We start from the raw sequence: 20177 nt of genomic DNA on the forward strand, positions 1-20177 counted from the left end.
TAATGTTGTTCAGTTTAAATTTCAGGTTTATATTATATATATACATACATACATACATATATATATATATATATATATATATATATATATATATATATATATATATATATATATATATATATATATATATATATATATATATATATATATATATATATATATATATATATATATATATATATATATATATATATATATATATATCCCATGTTCACTGCTAGTTTCCATGAATCACAGCCAGTTTTCACAGTTCTGGTATCAAATATTTATCATTGGATAGTTGGTGAATTCTTTAGCCAGTTTTGCCACTAATCATTCAAGATGCATACCCTTATTTTTACTGCCAGCAGAAGACATCCAAAATACAGTTTGTGTGTTTTCGTAGCATCTAGCAGGCATTATATTGAGGTTAATGTGTGTTTTAGTGTCACGCTCCTGACGCAGCTAGAGGAGGTGCGAGGCTGGGCGTTTGCAGTCACTTGGGATGCATTCACACTTACATGAAAGCTTATATTTTCATTATCATTACTGTTCCGTCCTCAGCATCAGTCAGTTCGCCTCCTTCCGCTGCATCTTGAGGCGTGGCGGGAGCAGGAGGTGGGGGTGGGGAAGCATGAGGAAGAGAGAGAGAGAGAGAGAGAGAGAGAGAGAGAGAGAGAGAGAGAGAGAGAGAGAGAGAGAGAGAGAGAGAGAGAGAGAGAGAGAGAGAGAGAGAGAGAGAGAGAGAGAGAGAGAGAGAGAGAGAGAGAGACTATTCGCCTTTTCTTTTACATCATCATCAAGAGCAGATCTGTTAATAAAGAGCTGAATAAAGAAATTTAAAAAGTAGCGCAAATGTATTAGAGAGAGAGAGAGAGAGAGAGAGAGAGAGAGAGAGAGAGAGAGAGAGAGAGAGAGAGAGAGAGAGAGAGAGAGAGAGAGAGAGAGAGAGAGAGAGAGAGAGAGAGAGAGAGAGAGAGAGAGAGAGAGAGAGAGAGAGAGAGAGAGAGATTATACAATTTTGGCGTATCATTTTCATTAGAAAGAGATCAAGAATATTAAAACACACAGCTTGTTATTCTGTGACGAAAATTCGATGCAAAAATATCAGTTTTAGGGAAAAATCTCAACCTCACTTTTCTTCATATCCCTTTTTTTCTCCTTCCTCATGTACGCGTCCCTTCCTCCATTCTCCTCCTCCTCCTCCTCCTCCTCTTCCTCCTCCTTCAGCTAGCCATGATGACAATTCTTTCCTTACAGCCGCGCGTGCTTGTGATAATACCAATGTGTTCTTCTGATCACAGAAATATTTGAAACCTTTCCCGCATTTTTATGTTATGTGTGTGTGAGTTTAATGTTTAGTGTTAAGATTTTATCATGTTTGCTTGTTTATGTGAAGGCTGACTGGTTGCTCCTCCATCTTGACGTTCTGGATCAAGTTGTGTTATTACAGTAATAAACTATTTACTCCTGCTACCTGATCAACACACACACACACACACACACACACACACACACACACACACACACACACACACACACACACACACACACACACACACACACACACACACACACACACACACACACACACACACACACACACACACACACACACACGAATCACTCACTAGACACGAATCACCCACTAAACACATGAATACAAACACGTCCTAATAAGAAATGCATCAAGTGATCAGAATCGACACGTGCAAATATTTATTTTCCATACTTGAGCGTCAGTTAACTGGAATGTAATTGCAGTGTGAAGGAAGGACTGGAGCACAGTATCCACAACACTTTATATTTATGTCAGTGATGTAGATGAAATCTGTGAGAGAGGATTACTTGTTTTCATTCATAATAAATATTTGCATACACACTTTTCCAGCCATCAATAACCAGTGTTTTGGTAGAGCATTCATGCACACAACACAGGCCACCACCAGCCACCAGTCAGCCACAGGTGGCGCCGTACGGCCCCTGCGTCCCTCCCTTCCCCGCGCCGCTCACTATTCATGAGCCACAGTCTGCTTGGGACACTGAGTAATGTTCACCAGCGGCGGGATGGGCTGACCCAGGGGCTGGGCGTTGCGCAGTGGCGGCCGCCCAGAGTGGCTCCAGCAGGAGAGATGCCACGATCCTGCTAATAATGATGTTTTTTTTTTTTTATCATGGGTTCAGGACCGGCGCCCAGGAGACAACAGCAAGCACAGCGAGGAGCTCTGTCCCGCGACAAATGTAACGGCGACAGCGGGAGAAACGACGAGCAGCAGTCCCGCGTGCCCACTCCGCGGGCCACGTCCCCCACCACCGTGGTGCGCGTGGTGGACATCAAGCGCAGCCCCAGCCCGCGAGCCGCCTGCCCCTCGCCAGACTAGGCCTCCACGCTCCCATTCTTTCGTCCCAAAGGATGTGTTTTGTACTATACTGTAATATTTTTTTAAAAAGAGGTGATTTATGAGATGTTATTTGTAGTGTTCCATGTAATACATTTAATGGTGATGGAAGTCATGATCACATTAACAAAAATATAAGTAAACAACCTGTATAACAAAACCTGTCAAGGCACAATCATGAGTCATTCAACATTTCTGAGATGAAGTTTTTTTCTCCATTTTTTAAACAAAAGTAACATGTATGTACCAATATGAATATTACAAGAACCAATATAAACATGTACCAATCTGGTCTGACTGCCAGCCACTAAGAATCCGCAGCCTTTGTTTGGAGCAGGTGACTCCGGCCGCCTAAGGCGGTCGTCAGTCAACCATAGGAGAGAATTCACAGGTGGAGCAACAAAATCAAAACTAGCGCATGGGGAGCCCTCCACTGCACGCTGCGTAGTGCCTTCACTACACGCTGTAAAGTGGCCTCTACTTTACGAGGTGGAGAATTCCCCGCTGCTCTGTGAGGAGGGCTTCCCACCTGAAGTCCTTGAGGAAAGCAAGAGACCTTGCGGGGGGAGCCCTCCACGACAGCGTATGGACCGTGTTAACCAGCCTTCGGGGCGGCCCTCCACCCTTTACCTTGGGGTCAGGTCCGCCACGACGCACACTGTAAGGGTCGATGCACCAGCTCATGCCCTTAATGTTCATCCCTGATCCCTTGCCGACTGAGTGACCCGCCAACACTTCATAATGGAGCTCCCAACATCACTTTTCTTTTGTTAACTTTTTCCAACTGAATCATTGATGATTGTTAAAAAAAGGGTTGAAGGAATATAACCACTCATATATGAAAGGTGACACACCAATTAACGATAAAGAACACCACGTGACGCTTGTGTGTCTCCGGTGTGGGAGGAGAACCTCCCAGTTGTGCTTTCGGTCAAATTTGCCAATAAGAGTATCTCGATAAGTGATTACGGCCAATGATGTGCTGGTCATGTCAACTCCTGTAAACGACAATGGATAAAACACACAAGGGATCGCGGCTGAGCTGGGTCTGACACCCCATATTCCCAGGCTGAGTCTGGCTGTCCTCCTGGCCTGAGGTCTGATTTTTTTAAGGAAAACCATAATATCTTTGTTGTGTGTTGTGTTCAATACGACCTACTGATGTCTGTGGCCGCGCCTCGCTGACATGACCTCAGAGGCCACCTTCCGGCCCGTAGGACACCCAGACATACACTTGTCCAGCCAAATGTTCTACCTCCTTTTGTGATTTTTCCACTATGTCTTACTATGATTTCATACTTGTGGTGGAGGTAGACCACGACGCGACGCGCCCCTGCTGGTGTGTGTGTGTGTGTGTGTGTGTGTGTGTGTGTGTGTGTGTGTGTGTGTGTGTGTGTGTGTGTGTGTGTGTGTGTGTGTGTGTGTGTGTGTGTGTGTGTGTGTGTGTGTGTGTGTGAGAGAGAGAGAGAGAGAGAGAGAGAGAGAGAGAGAGAGAGAGAGAGAGAGAGAGAGAGAGAGAGAGAGAGAGAGAGAGAGAGAGAGAGAGAGAGAGAGAGAGAGAGAGAGAGAGAGAGAGAGAGAGAGAGAGATGTATAATTACGTTCATGAATCACTGACTACACATGATAATATTTATTCTCCATGCGCCAAGCTTGTCAGTCTGGTATGAGAATGAATTCTAAGTATGTTAGAAATATTCAATATTTGAAAATTTTCTTTTATGAGTACACACACACACACACACACACATATATATATATATATATATATATATATATATATATATATATATATATATATATATATATATATATATATATATATATATATATATATATATATATATATATATATATATATATATATATATATATATATATATATGTGTGTGTGTGTGTGTGTGTGTGTGTGTGTGTGTGTGTGTGTGTGTGTGTGTGTGTGTGTGTGTGTGTGTGTGTGTGTGTGTGCACCAGCAGGCGGCACATGTCACGCCACAGTGGTGCACAATCAGTGGTGGATCCGGAGCAGTCCGTCGTGGCCGCCACATGGCCGGGCAGTGAGTTACACTGTCCCTTAAGTACACAAGCTACAGGGTAATACCGCGCGTCGCAGGGATGCTGCCGATGCGCCTCGCGAGGCACTGAGCATCTGGCGTGAGAGGCGTGGTGTCTGGAGGAGGGGGTACTGTCGAGAGTGGCCTCCTTGAGGTAACCTCCATGACATTGTATATCAAAATACACAAAGGAAGTAGAAACTATGGTTATTGTGATTTGTGCCCGCGGTGGCCAGGCGCGACGCGTCGCTCGGCCCGCCTAGCCTCACTTCACGCCATGGAATTAATCCGCTTCATCAAATGATTCTTTCTAAGGCCGGCCGGGCGGCGCGGGGCGGGAGGAGCCAACGCGGGAACGTGAAATTTGCTTGTAAGAGGAATTTCCATATACTAGCTGAACAAAGCTTTTACGTTATGAAAGATTATAATATATTTTCACTAAATGTTGACATCTACGTTTTTTTTTTGTTTCCGAACACGATGTTTTAACGAAAATATTGGGAATAGATTTTGTCGTCAGAAAAGGCTTGCTAGGCAAGGTTTATTTTTATTATTTATTTACTATTTTTACATTTGATACAACAACTCAATGGGCCGACAAAGTTGTAGGGAACATTTACTTCCGAGGCTCTCAGCACATTGACTTGGTGTAGCCAGGGTCTAGCTAGGGTTCACAGTTAACAGTAACATTCCAGGGCTCGTCAGCCCACCAATCTGATCGACCGCATAGAGGAGTAGCTGTCTGTCTCCGTTGACTCTTTCTCTTCCTCTGACCTGCCGCCGTGTGTCCAGGTGTCAAGGCCTCCGGTCTGCCCCTTGTAGGGGCCGTCAACTTGGATTTGTTCAGCTGTTTCCTTTTTTTTTTTTTTGCCAATGTGTATAAAATATGTTTTGAAAACAATAAAAAAGTAAATGGTAATGTTATGAAGTTTCTAATTATTAATACACCTTTTACTGATATATAAAAGCCAGGTGTGTCTCACAATACGTTAGTAAAACGATAACACTATTGTAGGGAGAAAACTATATTTAAAGACAGCCACATAAATACCATGATCACACACACACACACACACACACACACACACACACACACACACACACACACACACACACACACACAAATACATATGTGAAGAATGGAGAGGAAGAAGAAGAAGAAGAAGAAGAAGAAGAAGAAGAAGAAGAAGAAGAAGAAGAAGAAGAAGAAGAAGAAGAAGAAGAAGAAGAAGAAGAAGAAGAAAGAAAGAAACACGAAAACGTGTGTGTGTGTGTGTGTGTGTGTGTGTGTGTGTGTGTGTGTGTGTGTGTGTGTGTGTGTGTGTGTGTGAGCATGCGCGCTCTTATGTGTGATAAAATCTACGCCTATGACACTCCACCTCTCGCGCATACACACACACACACACACACACACACACACACACACACACACACACACACACACACACACACACACACACACACACACACACACACACATATATACAAACCACAACCACCACCACCTCCAAGGACAACAGCAACAAGCTAAGCTACACAACCGTTCACGCGTCGTCAGCTGCTGTGTTTTCCATGATCCCTGGTGACGAGCCATGAAGGGAGCCGGTATGGTCAAACAAGAGGTCAAGATGTATGCTGAAGGAACTGTACGCACCTGCCAGGCAACAGAAAGACAACACATTACCTCTCATCACAATGCAATCTACCTCGTCTGCTTTTCCTGCACGGGTTTTCTCTCTCTCTCTCTCTCTCTCTCTCTCTCTCTCTCTCTCTCTCTCTCTCTCTCTCTCTCTCTCTCTCTGTCTGAGGAATTCGAGGCTACCTAACAAATGCGAACGTAATTAAACACACACACACACACACACACACACACACACACACACACACACACACACACACACACACACACGTGATATCAAGCAACATAATTAAGTCTGTTTATGTGGTATTTCGAGAATGCTTCACTCGTTACAGTCATGTTACTTTTTTTCTTTTAGCACCATCTTCATACTACCATTACTATACACTTTTGCGCTAACGACACCAGCAGACGCGTATTAAACAAGGTAGCGTACAATAAAATATGCAGCCATGTTACATATAGAAAAAAAAAAAGCATTGTAGCGAAATATCAGAACGCTCGACTCTGAAGCTGCACGAGGGGAAAATAAATAGTAATGTAGTAATGAAAGTAAGAATGACGACTCCAGGGAATGTCTGTCCACCGTACAATTTTTGCTTCCACTCTTTTATTTATCTATACTTATTTTTTTTACTCATCTTCTTGTATGGTTTATCTAATTACTCATTCTGTTTATTCATGATTGATTTTTTGCTCTTTTTGCCAACAACTTTTCCGAGTCAATTTTAAAAACCCGGTTATCAAGGAGATAAAACAAGTATCCCACGTTGGACTGTGTTTGTTTTCTTTCATCCTCAAAACTGATTTCACTGCTAAAGACTCCAAGCAAAAAGACACACACAGACAGACAAACAGACAGACATTTTAGACTCTAGAGGAACGATGCACCACCAATGAAAAGACAACACGGTCACAAAACGAACGATTAGCAAATCAAGGCTGGCACATCATAACTGAAGAAGAAACGACCTGTTACAAAAATAATAAACGTCTTGATAATGAAGGAAAGATATCGTTGACAAAAAAAATAATAGTAATAAAGCATTATGGAAGAAGCTTGATGGTAGTAGCAATATTGTCGGGAAGGAAACGGAAGAGAAAAAGAACTGCACACACCAACCAAGAGAGAGAGAGAGAGAGAGAGAGAGAGAGAGAGAGAGAGAGAGAGAGAGAGAGAGAGAGAGAGAGAGAGAGAGAGAGAGAGAGAGAGAGAGAGAGAGAGAGAGAGAGAGAGAGAGAGAGAGAGAGAGAGAGATAAACGAAAGAAACCGAATGACTGACAGAAAGACAAAGACGGATTGACAGACATATACTGAAAGGCAGACTGAATGACTAAACCTAGGCAGCTAGAGAAACAGTTGAAACACACACACACACACACACACACACACACACACACACACACACACACACACACACACACACACACACACACACACACACACACACACACACACACACACACACACACACACACACACACACACACACACACACACACACACACACACTAACACGGGGTTCATTCCACCAAGACATATCTCTACATATCTCTAGAGGAGGAGAAAAATATATTGTGAATTTCTAAAACAACCAAAGCAAACCAACAACAACCACCGCATAAATACCTTTGAGGAACGGAATACATGATTTGGGGGCAGGGAAGCGCAGTCCCGCGTGTCTGCCGCTGGTTCCCACTGGCGGGGCGGGTAATGATGGCGAGTAGTTCCTCACCTTGGCAATTGTTGTGAACAGTGGAGCTTCCTGACGAACGGAATTTGCCTTAGTCACTCGAGGAAATCATAGACATCAGCCTCGCATTTCTCTGGGGAGCAGGCAAAGGAAATTTTTTTTAGTTTTGCTTATTGTAATTGTTTGAATCTTGGGATGCCTCAACTGCTGAGAAAACCTCCTGCTTAGGTGCGGGTAGACATCTTTCCGCTAGCATGTCTGTCTGTCTGTCTCTCTCTCTCTCTCTCTCTCTCTCTCTCTCTCTCTCTCTCTCTCTCTCTCTCTCACCAGGAGTGCATACATTCCCTCTCAGGTGCCGCTATCAGCAGGTCATTGGTCAGCCTCTGAGAAGCGCACGGTCATCACATTACATATCACTTTGTTCACTTTACTCACTGCAACCCAAGGAATACAGTTGTTTGATGAAAAATAAACATTCACTGCAGAACCTTGTAATTCAGACTTATAGACAAGATACGTTATAAAAGACCATAAAAATCTCCTTATTCTCAGTAATCTGACAAGCACAAGCACACGGCGGCCAGGAAGGCAATTCCCTGCCGCGTGACGTCATCAACATAAAATCTGATATTTCGAACACCTGAGTTGCGTGCAGCGTCTCACTAATGGCTACGGTCACTTCCGGAGAGAGAGAGAGAGAGAGAGAGAGAGAGAGAGAGAGAGAGAGAGAGAGAGAGAGAGAGAGAGAGAGAGAGCAAATGGATGTAATGGGGGGAAGGAGAGTCACAGGTGAGGCACATGTGTTTCACCTGAACGTGTTTAATTGCCTGCCTAATGACGGACTCTCAGACTCGTGATTGCGGTGAATCAGGCGTGAAGGGAGACAAAATTAATATCGAGATTTGGGAATTTCAAGAAAATGATTACAATATTTATGAGGTTCATCAGGGGTGATTATTTAGGCCACCTGGTATTCCGTAACTCTCTCTCTCTCTCTCTCTCTCTCTCTCTCTCTCTCTGTGTGTGTGTGTGTGTGTGTGTGTGTGTGTGTGTGTGTGTGTGTGTGTTCACGGTCGTTATCATTCCTCCATCACGGAATCACTGCGGAGCTCCTCCCTCACCGCATCGTCACTCCCCTCGCCACTTGTTGCTTGTTGCCGTGTCTCTCATTTTCTTCCACGATTAAGTAGATGATGGATCTGCTTCTGTTCCCAACGACGTAGTTTCGCGCTGTACATTCGCTTTCCAACACTTTTGATATAAGGAATCATGTTATATAACGGTCTAAGCTGCTTTATGAGAATGCACGTGCGTATGTATGTATCAGATGACGTACAGTGAGCTAAAAAAAAAAAACACACTTGCTATTCAATGCTAATGTTTATCGCAGGGAAGGAAGTTGAGGAGTGAAGAAATTATAATGATCACCACCACCACAACTACCATCACCACCACCACTACCAAATAACAACTAGGACAAAAATAACAACAAAAAAACACGTCAAACTCATACAGTAAGTTAGTGCGTAGTTCCCATAAAAACGTCCACAATAATAAAAAAAAAAAAAAAAAAACAATTTAGATCAACAGAACAGAGGCAAGCAATATATTACAGGTAACACGTACAGCTCAACACACAGTCCGTCACTTCGTCTCCGAGGGAACACCTCTTAATGGGCACGTGATACTCAGTGTGTTGATGTCACAAACTACAACACAGTACTCTGCAATGAAAGACAGACAGGAGGATGAATACGGTAGCGTGTAATTCACCTCGGTCGTCTGCTGGTCACCCAGCCAGTCTTCCCCATTACGAAGCGAGGTCAGAGCTCATAGACCGATCTTCGGGTAGGACTGAGACCACAACACACTCCACACACCGGGAAAGCGAGGCCACAACCCCTCGAGTTACATCCCGTACCTATTTACTGCTAGGTGAACAGGGGCCACACATTAAAGAGGCGTGTGTGTGTAATTCACTGTTTGATCTGCTGCAGTCTCTGACGAGACAGCCAGACGTTACCCTACGGAACGAGCTCAGACCTCATTGTTTCCGATCTTCGGATAGGCCTGAGACCAGGCACACACCACACACCGGGACAACAAGGTCACAACTCCTCGATTTACATCCCGTACCTAGGTGAACAGGGGCTACACGTGAAAGGAGACACACCCAAATATCTCCACCCGGCCGGGAAATCGAACCCCGGTCCTCTGGCTTGTGAAGCCAACGCTCTAACCACTGAGCTACCGGGCCGTGTGTGTGTGTGTGTGTGTGTGTGTGTGTGTGTGTGTGTGTGTGTGTGTGTGTGTGTGTGTGTGTGTGTGTGTGTGTGTGTTTCAGTGTTTGATCTGCTGCAGTCTCTGACGAGACAGCCAGACGTTACCTTACGGAAAGAGCTCAGAGCTCATTATTTCCGATCTTCGAATAGGCCTGAGACTAGGCACACACCACACACCGGGACAACAAGGTCACAACTCCTCGATTTACATCCCGTACCTACTCACTGCTAGGTGAACAGGGACTACACGTGAAAGGAGACACACCCAAATATCTCCACCCGGCCAGGGAATCGAACCCCGGTCCTCTGGCTTGTGAAGCCAGCGCTCTAACCACTGAGCTACCGTGTGTGTGTGTGTGTGTGTGTGTGTGTGTGTGTGTGTGTGTGTGTGTGTGTGTGTGTGTGAGAGAGAGAGAGAGAGAGAGAGAGAGAGAGAGAGAGAGACCCACGAAGTCCTCCATCTCCTGGCGTGAGCGGTGATAATAAGTAGTAGCCGACAAAGGGGGAATTTCTACGCAGTGACAGGAAAATTAAATTCAACTTTTATATCACTAATCCCATGTGTTTATCTTGATACTTCATTTTATGGCCGGGTCTCTCTCTCTCTCTCTCTCTCTCTCTCTCTCTCTCTCTCTCTCTCTCTCTCTCTCTCTCTTCTAATAACATGCCTCATCACGGTGTCTGACACACTTTCATGTTCTCGAGGTGCCTCATCAAACTGACGTCGTACAATGAGGTTTGACATTTTCGAAATATTTGTGTTAAGACAGGTTACACTTATGATGATGGGAGCGACAGCTGAGGGTGACCTTCTCACCCATCAAGTCTTGCCCATCACTGCAGTTTTAACTTTGTTGGTGGTAAAAGATGTGCCACACGGAATGTTCCTGCACTGCGTGGCGTCAGCACACCGTGGTCTACACTTAACTGTGGATTGTTGTGGTGGTGGAAGAACCTTCTCAGTTCTTACTTAGGCAAAACATTATACAAAAGATTTCAGCCTGTGCATATTTAGAAAACTAATATCTATATCGACATAGAACTCGGATAAATCTATAGTACCTCAAGTTTATTCAGAAATAAATAAATAGATAAGTAAATATATAAATATTATATCTATCTACGAGTATGTATGTATGTATGTATGTATGTATGTATGTATGTATGTATGTATATATATATATATATATATATATATATATATATATATATATATATATATATATATATATATATATATTAAAGAACTTAGTCATTCATAAGAAATAAAAATGCAGCAACAGAAGAACACACATTTAAGTAAAAGGAAAGATCTATACTTAATTATTCATTTACCCATTCTTACCATGCGCTGTTTACCTACGAAAGGAAGAAAAGAACTCATGTGCTTTCGGGTATACATTGGTCAGACCTTTCCCTCAGCATTGCCGGGTAAGTGATTGTTACAATTTTCGATCTCATTGTGTATTCAACAATAATTGAGACAATACTTTTCTTCCAAACACAAGTGTCTTTTTCCAAGATACATTGATCGAGTATTTAAGAATTTAAAAGACATCTAAAGTTCTTCCTTCATACACCAGCACTGCAGCAGGTGACACACAAGCTACAGGATACTGAGAGGCCCTGTGGCGCTGCGAGCTTGTACGAACCTTGCTACTTCCACAAAACTTCTCGACACTGGCGGATAGACGAAGGCAGAACAATACGATAAACATTCAGAAAACTCTTTTAAGGCAGATGAGATGGAGGTCTCTCTCTCTCTCTCTCTCTCTCTCTCTCTCTCTCTCTCTCTCTCTCTCTCTCTCTCTCTCCCCATAGGATGTACCCTTACGTCTTAATCCACTACCTACTACACCGGTTCCTCTTCCTCTTCCTCCTCTTTCTCCTCCTTCTCTTCCTTCCTTCTTCTTCTTCTTCTTCTTCTTCTTCTTCTTCTTCTTCTTCTTCTTCTTCTTCTTCTTCTTCTTCTTCTTCTCCTCCTCCTCCTCCTTCTCCTCCTCCTCCTCCTCCTCCTCCTCCTCCTCCTCCTCCTCCTCCTCCTCCACGTCCACGTCCCTATGCTTTTTTTGTTCCCGTCTTCCGATTTGTTTTCCCCTTCGCGGACGTCTCATTAAGCCCTCTCATTGCTGCCTTCCCTTTTCTCGTTCTTCTCGTATTGGTGCTCATTATCCTCGTCCTCAAGTCATAATTACTCCTCAGCATCAGTCAGTCAATTACCTTCGTTCTTTCCGTCCTCCTCCAGTCCCTCCGCGGCTCACATGTCCCAAAACTCTCCCATCATTAAAATTTTATTACGCAGATAAAATTAGTGGCCGACACCCGAACAATTAGTTGACTCTATAACAACAATTACAGCCGACGCATCGATTTGTAGCAGCCTCGAGGCACAGCGGCAGCGAGATGTCCTTTTATGAGCGGATGTACAGAACTTTTCTCTCCCTGTCGCTTTCTCACTCTCTCCTTTGCGCCCATTGTCTTTACCTCGTCCCCATTGCCCCTTCCGTCTCTAGATCTCCCCACCCCCCTGTTTAGGTGGACAGATGGCTGCAGTAATGGGCAGAGATGTCAAATATGACAAATCTTCTGTCGTTTTAAACAACTAATTTCACGACCTCTTGTCATTGCCATGATAAATTAGCTTTCACATCATAATCATGTCCAGGCGTGTGGGGGAAAGAGAGAGAGAAAGAGAAAGAATGATGAAGGGACGAAAGGGAAGGAAAGAGACAATAAAAGCGCCATTATTACTTAGCATAAGTTCCGGTGCAACTTGTCACTAACATAATCTTCGCCATAACCATTGCGGTGCATGTGGGCCGCGCCTTGCCCTCAAGACCTGACACTGCTATTCACAGCGCACGCACAGCGATGAATGTCTGCGGTTACCAGAGTGGTGGTGTGAGGCAGCCAGGTGACTGAGTGTAGCTGGCAGTGTAGGAGGAGCTGCTCCCGGGAAGAAGGTAAAATTATACACACCCTTGTTGATGGTGTGTGTGTGTGTGTGTGTGTGTGTGTGTGTGTGTGTGTGTGTGTGTGTGTGTGTGTGTGTGTGTGTGTGTGTGTGTGTGATAGTTTGCATCTTTCGGACGGAGCTGATTCCCTCCATGGTCAAGCTTTCTTTCATGCTGTTCCTTGACGTAAACCAGTGAGTTATGACTGCCACGCCGTACAAACACCCGCTCATCAATCCCATCAGATATTTTTCCCTGCTCTCTCTCTCTCTCTCTCTCTCTCTCTCTCTCTCTCTCTCTCTCTCTCTCTCTCTCTCTCTCTCTATATATATATATATATATATATATATATATATATATATATATATATATATATATATATATATATATATATATATATATATATATATATATATGATTAGCCCACGATCACTATACTTACACAAAATCGCCTCCCCAGCCCATTCAGTGATTTTCAAGCCATTAGTGCAAGTGTCAACAATTAAGCTCAAGAGCCACGGCCGTCAGTAACCAGGATTTATCGGCTGCAAGTACTCCACGGCCTGGCCACCTGAACCCCTCAGCGCCACCGTGAGTTGCGCCAACCTTCACCGCGGAGTCTCTCGGTTCCTTGTCTACAATGGGAATGAAAAAGTAACTCCTTTCCTGCAGTACTTTTTACGTGGACGTTCTGCAAAAAACTTCTTACTCACACCATGAAATTACACGACAATGAAAGCGCAGCACATTATGATAATTCCAAGCTAAGTACTTCATACACACACTCTCTCTCTCTCTCTCTCTCTCTCTCTCTCTCTCTCTCTCTCTCTCTCTCTCTCTCTCTCTCAATTGAATTTCTTCGCATCTTGTTCATACTCAACTTCCTTTTATTCATCAATCTCTATCTTTCTCAAACACACACACACGCACGCACGCAAGCACGCACACACACACACACACACACACACACACACACACACACACACACACACACACACACACACACACACACACACACACACACACACACACACACAGAGAGAGAGAGAGAGAGAGAGAGAGAGAGAGAGAGAGAGAGAGAGAGAGAGAGAGAGAGAGAGAGAGTGGAAACAGATGTACTACCTACAGAGAAATACAAGCACTACTAACACAGGAAATTATTAAAAAAAAAAACTTGCCAACATCATACTTATTAACTCTCTCTCTCTCTCTCTCTCTCTCTCTCTCTCTCTCTCTCTCTCTCTCTCTCTCTCTCTCTCTCTCTCTCTCTCTTTCTACTGTCTTCTCTTTTTTGCGCGCGTATGATTATTTACACCAATGCAAAACGTCGGTTAATACGCATAATAACCGGAAAATTATCTTAAATGTGAGCGAAAACAGGCTGGATCCGGCGGTGGGTGGACCGGTTTGTGCGTTTGTGGCGGGGAGAGAGAGAGAGAGAGAGAGAGAGAGAGAGAGAGAGAGAGAGAGAGAGAGAGAGAGAGAGAGAGAGTGGGAGTCGGTGGGTGGGAGGTAAAGACTGCAGTTCTAACTCGTCTTCCGCTCAAAGTCGTGACCGTTGACTATTGCTCATGTAGTTTGGAACCTTTACCGATCTGTCTCTCTCTCTCTCTCTCTCTCTCTCTCTCTCTCTCTCTCTCTCTCTCTCTCTGTGTGTGTGTGTGTGTGTGTGTGTGTGTGTGTTAAGTCCAATACATTAAGTCTTCCTGAGGGATGTGAGGCGCCTCTTGATAATTCATGCGGCGCGTCCCTCAAGGCAGGACTGGGGCAAGTGTTCCTGCTGCTCCCAGACACTTGGAAGGCGAGGGGAGACCTGCTAACCTGGCGTGATTGTTGTTTATACTGCGTGCTGGTGTGTCAGAGAGAGAGAGAGAGAGAGAGAGAGAGAGAGAGAGAGAGAGAGAGAGAGAGAGAGAGATTTATTCCTTTCATACATTTTATCTACTTCTATTTGCTTTCTTTTCATTTATTACTTTATTAATATATTATGTTTCGCCTATTATTTTTCGCATTATTTTGGTTTCCTTCTGAAAATTAATAAAATGTAATAAAATATATACAAATTTCTTTATATTGCTTCTTACTTTTTTCTTACTATCTTTTTTTATTCCATCAGGACTTTTTTTTTTCTCGTTATCTTTCTTTTACCTATTACTTTCTGTTCTTCAACTGGGAAAGAAGAGCTTAGTGTTCTTAGGTGCACACTTCCTGACTTCTCTCGGTAGTAGCGGCAGGAAGGAATGGGTTACTGCGAGGAAGAGACCTATTTGTTCATATTTTCACTCCACCTTGTTTACGCTTCCTTCTCCCACTTGCACACCTCGAGGAAGTGCTGGGGAGGGGATGTGCTGGGGAGGAGGGCGAGGGGCAGGGAGTTTTGGGGAGGGAAATTGCTGCCGTTTGATTTTGTGATACATGATGAATGGAGCACAGAGGATGAGGATGGGGAGGAGGAAGAACAGGAGGAGCAGCAGGAGGAGGAGGGAGTGGTGATTGTGGTAGGGAAGGAGGATGAGGAAGGAAGGTCGCTACTACCTGGTGGCGTATCATTAATTAACCTCATCAGGCAGGTTAAATGGACTATTACCGCGGGACGAACAGGACTTGTGCTAATTACCTGTCTTCACCCTCTCACCTCTAAAACACACACACACACACACACACACACACGAATCTTGGTTTAATTTACATAAATTTACTCTATTAACACATTCCCTAATATCCAGCAGCCATTCTTCCCTCCTTATACCCTGCCCTCCCTCTCTCCCTCCCTCCACGCAGCGTCGCGGGAGGGAGGAAGGGAGCTGCTAACCGCGCCCTCAACGACTCGGCGACACGAACGAACGTAAACCTGACCGGCGGAAGAGCTCGTCTCGATCACGTTCGGAACTTCATCTCGCACGCAAAACCTGTCCTTAATTGGATCTGCGGTGGAGGTAATAGCACTCGCTGGGGCCTCGGATGGCTGGGAGGTGGGACGGGAAGGGAAAAGAGAGAAGCAGGGCGAGAGAAAGAAATAGAAGGGAGAAAGAAAGGGAGAGGGAGAGAAGGAGGGGCAGGAAGGGAAGCAGTAGAGCAGGATAAGAGGCAGGCAGGCAGGCATGAAGAGCTTCCTCTGCTGTTTGGGAGCATTTGAACATTTACAGATGTGGCATACGTATTTGTGTGTGTGTGTGTATTTACCTACCTAGTTGTATTTACCTAGTTGTAGTTTTACAGGGCCTGGGCTTTATGCTCGTGTAGCCCCGTCTCCATATCTACACTTATCCAATTTTTCTTTAAAACTATGCACACTCGTTGCTGACACCACTTCCTTACTCAAACTGTTCGAAGTCTCAACACATCTTTGTGGGAAACTATATTTTTTAACATCTCTCAGACATCTTCTTCCTCAGTGTGTGTGTGTGTGTGTGTGTGTGTGTGTGTGTGTCGCAGAAAGCTTCCACAATCTTCCTGAATCACGGAGTATATATACATTTTTAAGACAAGGAAGATAATTAGGTTGTTGTTTTGTTCCTACAAGCAAAAAGTAACGAGCCACAAAAAAAAAAATTATATATATATATATATATATATATATATATATATATATATATATATATATATATATATATATATAAACCGAAAAAAAACGTCATATACAAGCTCTCCGAGTCACTGTAACCAAGGTCAGTCAATTTTGAGCATAACGAGTCTCCTCTGTTTGACCCTTACCTATCACCCAACACGCTGACGAAACCGGAAGGGACTAAAACGAAAAAGGGAAAAAAAAAAGAATAAACTAAAATAAAAGTAACTACCTAAAATGGAAGAAACTGGAAATGGAGCAGCTTTTTTTTTTTTTTTTTTCTCTCTCAACTTAACGAAATGTGTTTAGAAAAGCTGACGGACTGACAGATGTTACGCTCCTCATTGCCGCCTTCCGTTATCGCCGTCACGTAACCATCACACAGCCAGCCACTTGTTACTCCCTCAGCCACTCACCACTTGTTCACTTAGCCATTAACTCACTCGCCAAGACCACAACACTTCAGCGATCCCCCGCCACTGACAAAGAGAGAGAGAGAGAGAGAGAGAGAGAGAGAGAGAGAGAGAGAGAGAGAGAGAGAGAGAGAGAGAGAGAGAGAGAGAGAGAGAGAGAGAGAGAGAGAGAGAGAGAGAGAGAGAGAGAGAGAGAGAGAGAGAGAGAGAGAGAGAGAGAGAGAGAGAGAGAGAGAGATATTGAATGAATGAATGAATGAATGAATAGAAAAAGAAAAGGGTCACTCGCCGGAAATCGTTTACCTGACTGACTGGGTTAACGAGAACAAAAACGGCGGAGAGCAAAGAGTATGGAAAACACACACACACACACACACACACACACACACACACACACACACACACACACACACACACCTGCCACTCCACGCCCCGGCAAGTGGCTATGCTCGTCTCCCGCTGTGTACCACATCCCGATAATGGCTGCTAATGACCACTTTTTTTCCCGCGTCCTCCCTTCATACCTGCGGTTCTCCCTTTTTGCAGCCTAGCACTATCGCCTGGAGACGTGCGTGAGGGGCGAGACCATTAGCCAGGACCCATTCCTTCCTTGCAATCCATCACTGCAGATTATGGGAGGCGCCGCACTCCTTTCCTTCCGCCTCCCCCACAGCTGCGAGGTGAGCGGCGGCGCGGGTGTGGCGTGGGTGGTGACGGCGTCTTCTTGTTCGCCTCTTGTGGTCACTCAATTAGCTTTTTTTTTTCCCTTTTTTTTTGAGATTTTCTTCGTACCCTCTCTCTCTCTCTCTCTCTCTCTCTCTCTCTCTCTCTCTCTCTCTCTCTCCAGGACTCAATGCACGACCGCCTCATATGAACACCCAGAAAACCTCCCCGTGTCTTCATTCATCAAACGTAAGATAAGAAAATTGCTCACCAAATACAAAGTTCCCGTTCCTGATTGAATAATACTGTGGAAGATAATCATATAAAGAAGTGAAGGTCATTGGCTCCAGCACCACTAAGGCAACACCACCTAAACAAATGGATGCAACGTACATGGAAACATTTTGGTCATTTTTTTCCAAATCCTGACGATGTATGTTTGTCATCGTGAACTCCATTAGCGACACAAGTCCATTGCTTATAGGGAAACGCTCTCATGTGGTTAAGTAATCGTCTTCACTCGCCATTAAAACCTGAATTGCACGTTCAGGGCCATGACGAACCTCTGGGGATATGGAGGAACAAAAGGAAGCACAACTGAACTTACCCTGACAACTTTAAAGTTTAACTGACTCGATAGTACACGTTAGTATAGGAGAGGATAGAAAGGATACCGATAGGATACGGTTACTCAGGTGGATGGATGCTCCTTTTGAATCTTATGAGCTGGTAGACAAATACCAAAAAAACAATGAAATTACATCTACAATTGACGTCAACAAGTGTGTCATCAGTGGAAAAAGTTTGTCTAATTCATAGAGGAGACATTATACTTGTGTGGGCCTTCATTTCAGTGAATGCTTCAGGTGAGACCAATTATCTGGCCTGGACGTCCTCGTTAGAGCGTGTCGTCAGCGCCAGCATGCATGAACCCGACCGGTTTCCTTTTTCAAATGGAGGAAATTAGTGCCGAGTTCAAGCGATGATTGGCCGCCAGTGGCCTCATTACCCGCGGGAATTACAGGGTGGCGCCACTTATCACCTGCATCGTCTTGTTAGTGGGGGGAAGGATTTCTTTTATAAGGCTTTATCATTTTATTTTCCTCCTTTCCAAGCAATTCGGGAAACAAAGTGAATAGTTACATATCATTTATTTCCTTGACCTGACATTTCACCCACAACAAGCGGACATTTGCCGGAAATTAACGTAGCGGGATACAGTCGTTTGTGGCGGTGCTTAATACAGATATGGAAACAGGGAAGAGTAGGAAAAAAAAAAAAACAATACTGGAGAGGTGCGGGAACAGGATGAGAGAGAGAGAGAGAGAGAGAGAGAGAGAGAGAAACAGATAGCGAGGAAAGAAAAGGCAGAAGCAAAAAAAAAGTTCCGGCTACCCACGTGCGAAGTTCTGGATAATTACGTTCCAGTTAACATCCATTTACCTTATTTTTTGGCGGGGTTTTCTTTAATGCCGCGCCAAACGATGTGTAATTGGGTGAAAGTGGAGAATGTTTTCCTTTAACAGTCATGCGATGCTTGGACACGACCCAGCCACGGAAGAGGAGGAGGAGGAGGAGGAGGAGGAGGAGGAGGAGGAGGAGGAGGAGGAGAAGTAGGAGGAGTAAGAGGAGGAGGAGGAGGAGGAAGAGGAATTGTGGGACTGGATGAGTAGTTACATACGATTACTTAGATAGAACAAATATCACGGAAGAATTTACTCTAAAACGAGGCAATCTTTAGAAATTTACGTATATCACTGCGACTTAATTAAATGTGGAAGAACAGCGTGCCATAATGTGAAGGTACTGCCATCCATCTCTCCTCCAGCCGTGGAGAGAGAGAGAGAGAGAGAGAGAGAGAGAGAGAGAGAGAGAGAGAGAGAGAGAGAGAGAGAGAGAGAGAGAGAGAGAGAAACGGTCGGGGGAAAAAAAAGCGACAACAGAACGGTGAAAAGAGGTAGTGACGATAACTTACTAGAGAGAGAGAGAGAGAGAGAGAGAGAGAGAGAGAGAGAGAGAGAGAGAGAGAGAGAGAGAGCCAAAACAGAACAGAGACGAGGTAGTAGCTATGACAAACTGACCAAATAATGATGTCATGTAAATATACTGTCCATCGATGAAGCTGTACGAAGAATTAAACAAATAAACAATGGCAGTATATATCAGACAAATACAACACGGCACCACGCTATCTACACACACACACACACACACACACACATCTTCGCCATCAACTTCCTCGCGTCACAATTACATTTCTAGCATTGTGGTAGCTGCGGTCCTGTTAAAGTTACCAATCTCGGCTCGTACACAGCAACACAACGCACCCTCACGCCACAGCACCGACCACGGATCTTCACTGTAGGCAAGAGGAAGGTAAGACTTATGAAGAAGGCAGAGCAGTAACATATAAAGAGCCGGGACAGCTTTGGTTAATGACACGAGAGAGAACATTAGTGCATATCGAGATTGGAATAAGTGCGATATACATGTTTGTGATGATGATGATGATGATGATGGTGATGATGATGA

General features: G+C 44.2%; 1 protein-coding gene and 1 long non-coding RNA gene across 9 annotated transcripts in view; one reads left to right on the plus strand and one right to left on the minus strand.

Annotated features, from left to right (window-relative positions):
- LOC123519057 (transcription factor Sp9-like) overlaps nt 1-20177 on the plus strand; it is a 132635-nt gene that overhangs the window by 85620 nt on the left and 26838 nt on the right. For 5 of the 8 annotated variants that reach the window (XM_045280222.1, XM_045280224.1, XM_045280225.1 and 2 more), the window contains one exon: nt 2164-2293. The exons of 1 other annotated variant lie outside the window; for it this stretch is intronic. Coding sequence is in view for 1 of the 7 variants with exons in the window: in XM_045280227.1 (XP_045136162.1) it covers nt 2164-2360 (197 nt within the window). In the remaining 6 variants the exon portion in view is untranslated. Of the gene's footprint in view, nt 1-2163; nt 3811-20177 lie in introns of those variants that run through there. 2 more of the 8 variants (XM_045280223.1, XM_045280227.1) reach the window with 2 other exon arrangements.
- Nucleotides 1-20177, minus strand: part of LOC123519058 — a 33680-nt gene that overhangs the window by 1080 nt on the left and 12423 nt on the right. The window contains exons 2-3 of the long non-coding RNA XR_006678966.1: nt 7702-7898; nt 5973-6085 (exon numbers count right to left, since the gene is read on the minus strand). This is a non-coding gene — a long non-coding RNA (uncharacterized LOC123519058). The remainder of the gene's footprint in view (nt 1-5972; nt 6086-7701; nt 7899-20177) is intronic.

This window comes from Portunus trituberculatus, chromosome 44 (assembly GCF_017591435.1).
Source record: "Portunus trituberculatus isolate SZX2019 chromosome 44, ASM1759143v1, whole genome shotgun sequence".
Lineage (NCBI taxonomy): Eukaryota > Metazoa > Arthropoda > Malacostraca > Decapoda > Portunidae > Portunus > Portunus trituberculatus.